The 13530-nt window shown below is 38.5% G+C and overlaps 1 protein-coding gene across 1 annotated transcript in view; it reads right to left on the bottom strand.

Annotated features, from left to right (window-relative positions):
• Window positions 1-13530, bottom strand: part of LOC108711655 (syntaxin-binding protein 2) — a 38054-nt gene that overhangs the window by 12954 nt on the left and 11570 nt on the right. The window contains exons 3-7 of the mRNA XM_018253600.2: window positions 10474-10555; window positions 7850-7926; window positions 5330-5408; window positions 2721-2824; window positions 181-329 (exon numbers count right to left, since the gene is read on the bottom strand). Of these exons, the coding sequence (XP_018109089.1) occupies window positions 181-329; window positions 2721-2824; window positions 5330-5408; window positions 7850-7926; window positions 10474-10555 (491 nt within the window). The remainder of the gene's footprint in view (window positions 1-180; window positions 330-2720; window positions 2825-5329; window positions 5409-7849; window positions 7927-10473; window positions 10556-13530) is intronic.

Here is a 13530-nt window from a genome sequence, read left to right as displayed (position 1 = left end):
TAAGGAGGTTCCTAATCGAAAAACTCCTATGGAGAGAAGTGATTAGGAAGGAGAAGACCGTTGTCAGGGAAAGCGAGGTAAAGGTGAATAAAGGAAGAGCGAGGCTAGAGCAGTCTTGATTTGTAGACATGAAAAGAAATGGTAGAGAGGAGAAACCAAGACCACAGGTCTACGGGTCACCTCCGGTATCTGACGGCAGGGTACTCTTTCAGGGTTTCACAAAGTGTGGCGATCTGCTCTGCCAACATCTCCAGGCATTTGTTTTTCTCAAGCTTTCCATACGGGCTGAACAGGGTGTGGAAAGAGTCCTTTGCATCAAGGCAATAGACCTAGAGGTGCGGAGTGCATGCGACATCTACATCACTCAGTTGTAAGATTTACAGGGTGTTATGGTCCAGCGACTCATTAATCAGTCCTTTAAAGGAGAACGAACCCCCCCAATAAGAAAGCCCCTACCTACTACCCTAGATAGTCCCCCCCACCCTGCTTCCAACCCACATAGTTGATTACCCCTGAAGGCGTCCCAAATACATTGTTCACATATCGGTGCAGAGTAAGTGCAGCAGAGCTAATGGGCGCCATCTTCCGGATCTTTGGTCTTTGATGACTTTCGGGCAGATCTCGATCGGTGAAGCCCGTCGGGGGGCCCCATACACGGGCCAATAAGCTGCCGACGCGGTTTGTCGGCAGCTTTTATCGGCCCGTGTATGGCCACCTTTACAGATGGAGACCTAAGATCTGGAAGATGGTACCCATGAGCTCCGCTGCGCTTACTCTGCACTGATATGTGAGCAATGTATTCAGGACACTTTCAGGGTTAATGATCTATGCGGGGGGGGGGAAGCAGGGAGGGGAGACTATTTAGGGTAGTAGGTATGGGCTTTTCTTATAGGGGGTGTTTAGTTCTCCTTTAAAGGAAAACTATACCCCCAAAATGAATACTTAAGCAACAGATAGTTTATATCAAATTAAGTGGCATATTAAAGAATCTAACCAAACTGGAATATATATAGTGAATAAAGTATAATACAGTTCAAAGGAATTAGATAATCGAGATTACACCTTACTAATGTATCCCCTTAGTGAAAATGAGGTCTGAAGATTTCAGATAGAATTAAATTAATTAAAAAAAAAAAAAAAAAAGAAAAAGAACCCCTCTTCCACCAAAGCTAAAAATCCCACAGTGTTAATCCAAAATGACACTGCAAAAGGTACCACCCTTAGTTTAATTAATTAACACTCCAAGTTTCACCTTAGTACTGGAGTTTACCAGATTTTATATTAAAGTGCTAGTGCAGTTTATAAATAAATAAATAACTTAGTGAGACAATTGATAGTACCTTAAAAAACTATATACATTAAAATGCTGGTATAATAGTTTAATGAGCAATTGATTACAATGTTAACTCAATTGTTGATTTTTAAAGTGCAGTACTTTGAATTAAATAAATCCATGAATTTTCATTGAATGAATTAATTTCTTATTACTAAATATCAGTTATTAAAGTGCAGTGCTAACCGATGAATTGTACCCATATATTGGTAATTCATTAAATAATCCAAAACAATGTGACCAAATTAAGCACGATCCCAGGGGGTGACCCTTGTTTTTTTAAAACAGCAATTTTCTATTTGGGATTACCCATTGACACATACTACTAAAAACTATATTATTTTGAAAATGGTTTAATTACATGAAGCAGGGATTTACATATGAGCGGTTTTATACAATATCTTTTATAGACCTACATTGTTCGGGGGGGGGGGGTATAGTTTTCCTCTAAGAAAGACGTGGTCTGGAGATATGTCCAACCATGGATTACAGTTTTAGTAGTTACTAGTTATGTCCTACTTGATATTGTACATTGTATCTAGCAGCACATCCATGTTTTTGCCCACAAGTCTGTACTTACAGGCATTAAAGGGGTGATTCACCTTTAAGATAACTGTTAGTATGTTGCAGAATGGCTTATTTTAAGCAATTTAAAGTTCGGCTTAATTTTTTACTTTATAGTTTTTGAATTATTTGCCTTCTTCTTCTGACTCTTTCCAGCCTTTAAATGGGGGTCACTGACCCCATCTAAAATCAAAAGCTCTGTAAAGCTACATATGTATTGTTATTGCTACCTTTTTCTGTTCAGGCCTCTCCTATTAACATCCCAGTGTCAAATCAGTGCATGGTTGCTAGGGTAATTTGGGCCCTAGTAAACATATTGCAAAACTGCAAACTGGAGAGCTGCTGAAGAAAATGCTTAATAATATAAAAAACCCCAAATAATAAAAAACATTATCACTCTCTACATCTACATCTACTACAGCATACTAAAAGTTAAGGGTGAACAACCCCTTTAACACAGGCTTACTGCAGATTATATGTAGGTTGATTTGCCCCTATTACATTTAAAATGCTATTAGAAGTCACCAACGTGCAGTTCAGCAACCACTATAAAAGGATTCGGTCTTCGCCCCTGTTCTGTATATGGTCACAGAACTCAGAGTTGTCTTTTAAATTCTAGATAAACCGCAAAATTTCAAAACAAAAAAAGACAACAAAAGGTATTTCAAATCTCTCGGTTTTACCAGTTATTGAGAGAAGGGTTTTGTTATGACCAGGACATGGGAAAGCTATGAATGTTAAAGGGCAACTGATGATATGTTTTTCATATAAAAAGGCGTGCTATGGCCTTTATATTGCACCTCAATGTGAGACAGTTGATTACCTGCGATTCATATGGAAGGAAAGCCAGGTTGATTTCTTTTAGGGTTTTGATCACCTTTGGGACCTTCGACTTTCCTAGCTCAGCAAACAGCTGATCAGAACAAGCTGTAGAGAGGGAAACATAGATATATTGCATATTTAATTCTACTTTAAATTATTCATTACACTCACCTTTTCCCATAAATTTATCGTTTGTCTCATCTTCTTGGCTTTGGCTAATGAAATTTTTATTTCCTGCCCAGATGGATTGTTTAGGGGCCCGAAGTCAACCCCCTTTATTTCTATATTCCTTCTTACACATACTCCATGACATGCATTACTTCCTACGCCCACCTCTACCTTTAATCACTGTTGATGTCAGTCATACCCAACACTAGAAGTCAATTCATATCAAGGCTCTACTAGGCAATACTCTTAGTATGTTATAGAATGGTAATTTCTAAGCAACTTTTCAATTGGTCTTCGTTATTTATTTTTTTTAGAGTTTTTTTTTAAATTATTTGCCTTTTTCTTCTTATTTCCAGCTTTCAAATAGGGGTCACTGACCCCCATCTTAAAACAAATGCAATACCATTTATTGTTATTGCTACTTTTTACTACTCATCTTTCTATTCAGGCCTCTCCTATTCATATTCCAGTCTCTTATTCAAACCAGTGCATGGTTGCTAGGGTAATTTGGAGCCTGGCAACCAGACTGCTGAAATTGCAAATTGGAGAGCTGCTGAATAAAAAGATAAATAAATAAAAACCACAAACAATGAAATATGAAATCCAATTGCAAATTGCCTCAGAATATCACTCTCTACATCATACTAAAAGTTAACTTAAAGGTTAACAGCTGCTCAGTTCTAATACTACTACCAACCCCCCCTTTCTACTCCTTCTTCCTCACTGAATGGTTAGCCATTTCTTCTGACTATATTATATTCCATACTGGGCAATAGATGTTATGAGCAAGGTTATAAAAGTCAAACATACATGGCTTTTGCTTTTTTAAAGCTATAAGGATTTACTTAGTAATGTTTGTCCCATACCCGTCTCACGTGTTTGCTTTGGTTATTGTACCTGCTCTATTTCAGTAAATATCTGGTTACATAGTAACAGTAAGTAAAGGGTGAGGACTTTAGTCCACAGAGTAAAATGTTTACACCTCGCTTACAGACAGGCAAGGTACTATTTGGTAAGAAAGAGGGAAAACGTCTTCTGTTACTATGTAACCAAAGTAGAGTTCAAGATTTCAACTTCTACATAACAGTTCATGAGGAAACACTGCATGCTGGAAGTTGTAACATGCGATATTTCCTAGATGTTTCTGGCAACCCCCTACAGCTTTAGTATGTGGCTCCAAAGCCTTCTTCAAAGCTTGAGATGTAGGTAAACAACCCCCCCCCCGTGTTTCAAGTGACTCAAAAGAGGTAGAGTGATGGTATGAAGTGATATTTTTAAACGTGTATGATTCAATAACATGCAGCTAGCCAGTGCCGCCATCAGGGGACACTGGGGGTACTGCTGTACTGGGCCTAAAGGGCTGTGCTGCACTTTTCAAAATAGCTGGGCACCCCTTGACAGTGTTGAAGACGTGACGCATTTCCGTGGTCCAGAACCGAAACCCTGAAGCGTCGAATTCCCAAAGAGCTGAAGTCTCTAAAGAGTCGAAGTTGTAGTCCAGAAGCTGCGAAAGACCCGAAGCCACGAAAGGAGCTGAAAGTGAAGTCCCGAAGCAGCCAAATGACCCAAAGCCACGAAAGGAGCTGAACTTGACGTCCCGAAGCCGCAAAAGACCCGAAGCCCCGAAAGGAGCCCAACTTGAAGTCCCGAAGCCACGAAAAAGCCCGAAGTCACTCATAGGAGCCGTAATTGAAGTCACGAAGCTGTGAAAAGACCCGAAGCCACAAAAGGAGCCAAACTTGAAGTCCCGAAGCTGTGAAAAGACCCGAAGCCACAAAAGGAGCCGAACTTGAAGTCCCAAAGCTGCGAAAAGACCCGAAGCCACGAAAGTAGCCGATCTTGAAGTCCTGAAGCCGCAAAAAGACCCCAAGTCACGAAAGGAGCTGAACTTAAAGATGGCCCATGTAGCTCCCCTTCAAGTCGCTGACTAACTCAGTTAGAGAGCTGAAAAGCAGGAAGTAGTGTTCTGCTTATTATGTTACACATCCAGTCACTCCAGCCTTTATACATTACATTTTTGGCTAACCAACTATATTAGAAACATTTTTTTATTTTATTTACCCAGTTTTTATTTTCACACTGAATTGTTCCTTTAAGTGCTCTGGAGCTGGTCACAGTTTTTACTGATAGCAGCAAACCAGCACTTCCTCTTGTGTGAAGAATGATACGTTTCCAAAGTGCCACAAATAGGAAGAGTGCTCTAGAATGTGCTACATCCCCCTGCGTTTCACTGCCCCACTTTGCATATCAGCCTGCACCTCTGACCTGACTTATGTACTCATGGCCAGACAAGGAAAAGTCCTGCAAGTAGCTCTATTTTGAGCTGTATAAAGCTAACAAGCTACAAAGTAATGCAATGTTATGATTCCAATGCTAAATGCATAGATTGCACACAAATTGTCCCACCAGCATTCAAGAGCCAGTGTCAAACATTATACTTACTGTCGGTGAAGAATATATGTGCTGCTTTGTACATAGGGGCACCCATGTCCCTAAAGTCGGATATAATAGCGCGGACAGACTAGAAAATAAAATAAACTGCATTAATGCCTTATAAGCTTCTCTAATATTAAACATCAGATACACATGCAAACTGATATCAACACTGCCCTTAGTTCTAAGGTCCTAGATACAATAATCCTCTGGCATTTCCCCAAGATCCTGATTTTTTTAATAGATTTCCTTCCTGTCTAACAGCTTCCTGTCTTATTGGACTAAATCCTTTCGGTTTTATTAGTGGTGGTGGGGTCTACAATATTCTCTGCACTATCTGTTTAGGTAAGACCGACCAAACGGTGGTCCTCCAGCCAAAAGGCTGCAAGTTGGATTAAATGGACATATAGGGGCAGATACATGTGTGAACAAAAGCTATCATAGCCCTCAGTAAAAATTGGTGGCAAAATGTTTCCTTAGGTGAAACAATTGGAAAAAACATGTTTTCTTGAAAGCAACTTTGGCCAACAGATATCCATTACAAGTGCAAAGATTCTTTGCCAATTTGTTTAATTAATAAAATGACAACCTGCACCAGCTGTGTCCATACCGTATATTCATGTATGCCACTTCAGAGCTGGTGAACAATTACTGAGGCTAATTTGTAAAAAAAAAAACTTCAGTTTCTACACAGGTGGAGAAACAGCCTAGTGTGGCATTATCCTTAATAATAAACTAGTATAAACGATCAATATCACCTTCTCAACCTACAATCCCACAGTCCCTTCCCAGAGACTTCTGCTACTAGTAGGCTCTCCCTACTATAACTGTTTCCCTTCCCAGAGACTACTATCCCCAAAGCTACTATAGGCACCACCTCTTTCTACTTTACGTACTATCCCACACCCACAATTCCTTCCCAGAGACTATTATCCCCACTGCTACTATAGGCACCATCTCTCCCTACTATACCTGCTATCCCACAGTCACAGTCTCTTCCCAGAGACTATTGTCAACACTGTTACTATAGGCACCATCTCTTCCTGCTATACCCGCTATCCCACAGTCACAGTCTCTTCCCAGAGACTATTGTCCCCACTGTTACTATAGGCACCATCTCTTCCTGCTATACCCGCTATCCCACAGTCACAGTCTCTTCCCAGAGACTATTGTCCCCACTCTTACTATAGGCACCATCTCTTCCTGCTATACCCGCTATCCCACAGTCACACTCTCTTCCTAGAGACTATTATCCCACTGTTACTATAGGCACCATCTTTCCCTACTATACCTGCTATCCCACAGTCACACTCCCTTCCCAGAGACTATTATCCACTGTTACTATAGGCACCATCTCTCCCTACTATACCTGCTATCCCACAGTCACACCTCCTTCCCAAAGACTATTATCCACTGTTACTATAGGCACCATCTCTCCCTACTATACCTGCTATCCCACAGTCACACTCCCTTCCCAGACACTATTATCAACTGTTACTATAGACACCATCTCTCCCTACTATACCTGCTATCCCACAGTCACACTCCCTTCCCAGAGACTATTGTCCACTGTTACTATAGGCACCATCTCTCCCTACTATACCTATCTCACAGTCACACTCCCTTCCCAGAGACTATTATTCACTGTTACTATAGGCACCATCTCCCCCTACTATACCTGCTATCCCACAGTCACACTCTCTTCCCAGAGACTATTATCCCACTGTTACTATAGGCACCATCTCCCCCTACTATACCTGCTATCCCACAGTCACACTCCCTTCCCAGAGACTATTATTCACTGTTACTATAGGCACCATCTCCCCCTACTATACCTGCTATCCCACAGTCACACTCCCTTCCCAGAGACTATTATCCACTGTTACTATAGGCACCATCTCTCCCTACTATACCTGCTATCCCACAGTCACATTCTCTTCCTAGAGACTATTATCCCACTGTTACTATAGGCACCATCTCTCCCTACTATACCTGCTATCCCACAGTCACACTCCCTTCCCAGAGACTATTATCCACTGTTACTATAGGCACCATCTTTCCCTACTATACCTGCTATCCCACAGTCACACTCCCTTCCCAGAGACTATTATCCCACTGTTACTATAGACACCATCTCTCCCTACTATACCTGCTATCCCACAGTCACACTCCCTTCCCAGAGACTATTATCCCACTGCTACTATAGGCACCATCTTACTGTTAACAAAACATTACAATAAGCATTTACTGAATTCAGCAAGTTTGGCTAACCTAAACCTGATCCCAAATCCAAAATAGCATAGTTTAGCATTTTTGCTTTGAAAACCACCCCTGTGCACACTGCTGGCTGTGTTGTGTTGCTGTGTGTGCCACCAGCCTTAGGCACACTACAATTAACTCTGCAATAAGAAAAACCCAGGAAGCTGTAAAAAACAAAATGTTTACATATAATTACAAGCCGATAATTAATTGTAAGCTGCATCTTTAGGGACATAATAGTACCAGTTAATAAAACAAACTGTATTTTACCGTCTCGCATGGGGTGATGAAGTAAATGGCTTCCAGACTAGGAATTGGCTCTCTCCTCTTATTAACATCTTCTACAACTAAGAAATTGGGAAGGAGAAATATTACCGTCATTTTACAAATCTGTAGGAATGTGAAGAGTACATATTAGGCTATTGCTATAAAAATTGCTTGGGTGCCCTTCACCTGACTAGAAACAGCACCACACGCATCAACAAACTGCAAGGGAATGTCTTTATAGTTTTTTTAATGGCATTTTGATTAAAGACATTTACTATTCCTTAATGGAATCTGTAGAATGCATCCCACTTTACATGACTGTAGAATTGCCAAGCCCAAATCAATGTCTGAAAGGAATGAGATGGCTTCTGTTTGGCCTGGCTATTAGCACCCTCACCTCTGTAATAGAACATAGGAACCTACAGTACTGTATGTAATAGTGCCTCCTCGTTCATTATGGAGAGTTAAGATAGATTATGGAGGCTCCTAATTTCTGTGCCAAGGTATGGTGCTTAGAAAGTGCAAATGTCTTTGCATTCTAATTCATACGATGTATATGAATCCCAATGACTAAAAATTAAAACAAAACATGCTATTCGGAAAACCGATATCTACAAATCAATTTAAATTTTTTTAGTCAAATAAAAACTCCCAACTGCATTTCAGACTAATCCAGTTGTTAATCATAAACCATAAAGATAAATGCGTTTGATAAATCAAGACACAAGAATGTGCCCTAGCAACACTCTGCATTACTCTATATGACATTTAAGCCTCTCAAGTCAACTTATTCTTAATGGGTCTGTTTTCTATATATTTATTCATATAATATCTTTAGTTGAGCTTTCGGCTAATGGTAATCGTAGTGTTTTTATCCTGACAAATGACGGATAGACAAATGATAGATAGATAAATGATAGATAGTTGGATGATACATTAATGGATTATAGATACATAGATGGATGATAAGATAGATAGATAGATAGATAGATAGATAGATAGATAGATAGATAGATAGATAGAAAGATAGAGAGATAGATAGATAGATAGATAGATATGGATCGAGACAGATAGATATAGATGATTGATTGATTGATAGGTAGATAAATGGATAGAGATAGATTATATATAGATGAGAAATGGATTATAAACACAAAGATGGATGATAGATATGATGGATATATATGATTGATAGATGGATAGAGATAGATGATATATAAAAATTATTGATAGATTATATATATAGATGATAGATAAATAAATAAATGGATGATAGACAGATGAATGATAGATAGATGATAGATAAGAGATTTATAGATAGATGGATGATAGATATAGATAGACAGATAAGAGATAGATAGGCAAATGATAGTTGGATGATAAATAAATGATGATAGATAAATGGATTAGAGATACATAGATGGATGATGGATAGATATGACTGGGATAGATATATATATATGATTTATAGATAGTTAGATAGATAGAGATGGACAGAGACAGATAGATATAGATGACTGATTGATAGGTAGATAAATGGATAGAGATAGATGATATATAAATGATAGACAGATAGACAGATAGATGGATAGACATAGATTATATACAGATGATAGATAGATAAATGGATGATAAACACATAGATGGATGATAGATACATAGAAAGATAGATAGATATGACGGATATATATGATTGATTGATTGATAGATAGATAGAGATAGATAGATGATATGAATGATAGATATATTATATATAGATGATAAATAAGAGAAAGATGATGGATAGAAAGGCAGATAGATAAATAGATAGATAGATGAATAAACTATCCATTGATACAAATAGATAGAGGACTTGACATGGCATAGATAGAGATAGATGATATGAATGATAGATATATTATATATAGATGATAAATAAGAGAAAGATGATGGATAGAAAGGCAGATAGATAGATAGATAGAAAGGCAGATAGATAGATAGATAGATAGATAGATAGATAGATAGATAGATAGATAGATAGATAGATGAATAAACTATCCATTGATACAAATAGATAGAGGACTTGACATGGCATATCTTCTTAAAGATACCTTGGCCTTAGGACCAGGACAACACAAGTGCAACAAGGCAATCCATTTTGGCTCAGTTTATGATCCAATTAAGAAGGACAAACCACTAGCCAACATCCTCATGTAATGCTTTCCAAAACAGAAAGTCTTCAACAGGTCAGGACTAGGATCAAAAAAAGGCCCTGACATTTCAAGTACACAACAGTCCAATAAATAACGACTGTCTATGGCATCTTATAGCAGCCCCTCTGGCATTTGTCAGAATCCTCAGATTGCCAGGCCGGGCCTGCTCTTCATGCAAAGTCTCCATCTTCAGCACAAAGGACCTTATGTTGTACCCCACACAGCTGCAGGATATTACCAAGAGGCTCAAAATAAAATGCCTCTCTTTCCCTTTATAGTAAAAGTCCCTGAAACCTTTGGTGTTTGCAAAAACTTCTGAAAATCCTTATTTATCATTGTATTACCAGTGTACGATTATATTATACTGACAATTAACCAGAATAAATGTAGACCATTAAAATGTCATATTGTGTTGTACTGTGACATGTGACTTACTTGTGATGCCTTCATCCAGCATGTCAGACATTTTGCAGCAAGAGGAGAGAATACGCATGCTGGTGTGATCGACAAGCAGCACCTGATGGTACAGTTGCACAGGTTAAAGAGATGGACATCTCCAGAGATGGTGGATATAAATATATGGTCAGTGGGAGAAGTTAACAAAGTTAGAGCATTAACGCTATTTTTTTAAAAATGTTTTACCCCAGACTTACATTTACAAAAAAAACCTTAAATAATAAAAAATGCAAACCAATTGCAAATTGTCTCAGAATATCACTGTCTACATCATACTAAGGGGCCGATTCACTAAGGGTCGAATATCGAGGGTTAATTAACCCTCGATATTCGACTAGGAATTAAAATCCTTCGACTTCGAATATCGAAGTCGAAGGATTTAGCGCAGATAGTTCGATCGAACGATCGAAGGATAATTCCTTCGATCGAACGATAAAATCCTTCGAATCGAACAATTCGAAGGATTTTAACCCAACGATCGAAGGAATATCCTTTGATCAAAAAAAGTTAGGCAAGCCTATGGGGACCTTCCCCATAGGCTAACATTGACTTCAGTAGCTTTTAGATGGCGAACGAGGGGGTAGAAGTTTTTTTTAAAGAGACAGTACTTCGACTATCGAATGGTCGAATAGTCGAACGATTTTTACTACGAATCCTTCAAAGTCATAGTCGAAGGTCGAAGTAGCCCATTCGATGGTCGAAGTAGCCCAAAAAAAACTTCGAAATTCAAAGTTTTTTACCTTCGAATCCTTCACTCCAAGTTAGTGAATCGGCCCCTAAAAGTTAGTTTAAAGGTAAACAATCCCTTTAGGGCAAAATGATGATACAATGGTTCAGCAGCTGGGCATGCTTATGAGCTTAAATAAAGTCTGTAACACACCAACTATTACAACCGATACATGAGCTGCTGGCATTTCACTGAGGCTACTGAGCAATGTATCAACAAAAAACAGATTACAGAATTCGTCTTAAAAGGAGGGAAATTTAAACTAATATTTAAAACCTAAATTTTAGAGAAAAGAAGTCAAGTGAAAAAAGTCATTATTTATGGAATACGAAATACGTTTTTATGAAAATTAACTTCTCCATTAAATCCTCCTCCTGTTAAGGCCCCTCTTCTTCCATTACAAACCTTCACACTGAGCATCTGTTCTATCAACTCACTAAAATGTACATTCTCTTCACTCAAGTATCACCTGATTGCCCTGTGGCAGTTTTCTCTATAAAAAGAGCACTAGAGCAGCGTCATCAGTTTTTATTTGTGCTGCAGATGTTTAAAGGGACGTTTCAGTAGAAAAACTTAAAACTGGGTAAATAGATTGGCTGTGTAAAATAAAAAAATGGTTACTGCTTGGTAACCAATCAGTGGGAACCAATGAGAGAGAGAGAGAGAGAGAGAGAGAGAGAGAGAGAGAGAGAGAGAGAGAGAGAGAGAGAGAGAGAGAGAGAGAGAGAGAGAGAGAGAGAGAGAGAGAGAGAGAGAGAGAGAGAGAGAGAGAGAGAGAGAGAGAGAGAGAGAGAGAGAGAGAGAGAGAGAGAGAGAGACACTAGTGATTCAGCCAGGATTTGGCCGAATCCTCTCGTACCTGGCCCAGACGGAATCCTTAAAATCATGTGACTTTTTGTCACAAAACAAGGAACTAAAAATTGTTTCCCACCCTCATTTGCATATGCAAATTAGAGTTCGGTATTTGGCTGAATCTTTCACAAAGGATTTGGGGGTTCGGCCGAATCCAAAATAGTGGATTCGGTGCATCCCTAATATATACTCCTGATTTTTAAGGCTGAAGGAAGAAACGACTTCTATTGGTGCAAGGACTGATATGATTGATTATGTAAGTCCTTTATAAATATATATATATATATATATATATATATATATATATATAAAATACACAAAAGCCATGAATATCCTGTAAATTTTATCCTTATAAACGGTGAGTTCTGATGTCATCAGTTATAAACGGTGAATTCTGATGTAATTTCTGTCACATGACTCACTGAAACTTGTGTATTATAATAAATAAAGTACCCCCAGTTGTAAAATATGAGGATATTATAAGTTACCTCGGAGTTTCATGACCTGTATAAAAACAGGCCTCGTGTTTTTATATGGTCATGAAACTCCTCGGTAACTTATAATATCCTCATATTTTACAAGAGGGGTTACTTTATTCAATATATAATACAGAAGAGCCATGAATATACTGTAAATTATATCCTTATAATTATGATGCACCGAATCCAGGATTCGGTTCGGGATTCGGCCAAGATTTTGACTTTTTCAGCAGGATTCGGCCGAATCCTTGTGCCTGCCCGAACTGAATCCTAATTTGCATATGCAAATTGTGGGGAGGGCAGGCTTTCACATGAGCTTTTGTTACAAAACAAGTAAACCAATTTTTTTCCACTTTTTCCTTTCCCGCCTCTAATTTGCATACGCAATTTAGGATTCGGATTCGGTTTAGTATTCGGCCGAATCTTCTAAGATGGATTCGGGTATTCAGCCGAATTCAAAATAGTGGATTCGGTGCATCCCTACTTATAATACACAAAAGCCCTGAATATCTTGAAAATAATATCCGTATAAACGGTGAGTTCTGATGTCATCAGTTTTAAACGGTGAGTTCTGATGCATTTTTGTCACATGACTCACTGAAATCTGTGTATTATAATTAATAAAGTACCCCCAGTTGCAAAATATGAGGATATTAAAAGTTACCTTGGAGTTCCATGACCTGTATAAAAACACTCGGCCTTCAGCCTCGTGTTTTTATATAGTCATGAAACTCCTCTGTAACTTATAATATCCTTATAATTTACAAGAGGGGGTACTTTATTCACTATATAAACAGTGCTTAGTGATGCCATTTCTGTCACATGACTTGTGCATTATAATAAATAAAGTAACCCCTGTTGCAAAATATGAGGATATTAGAAATCACCTCAGAGTTCCCTGACCTGTGTAAAATATATGGTCATGTAACTCCTCGGTAACTTGTAATATCCCTATATTTTACAAGAGGGGCTACTTTA

The sequence above is a fragment of the Xenopus laevis genome, chromosome 3L (genome assembly GCF_017654675.1).
Source record: "Xenopus laevis strain J_2021 chromosome 3L, Xenopus_laevis_v10.1, whole genome shotgun sequence".
NCBI classification, from domain to species: Eukaryota; Metazoa; Chordata; class Amphibia; order Anura; family Pipidae; genus Xenopus; species Xenopus laevis.
The sequence above is the reverse complement of the archived record's forward strand: the minus strand, read 5'-3'. Positions and strand labels throughout refer to the sequence as shown.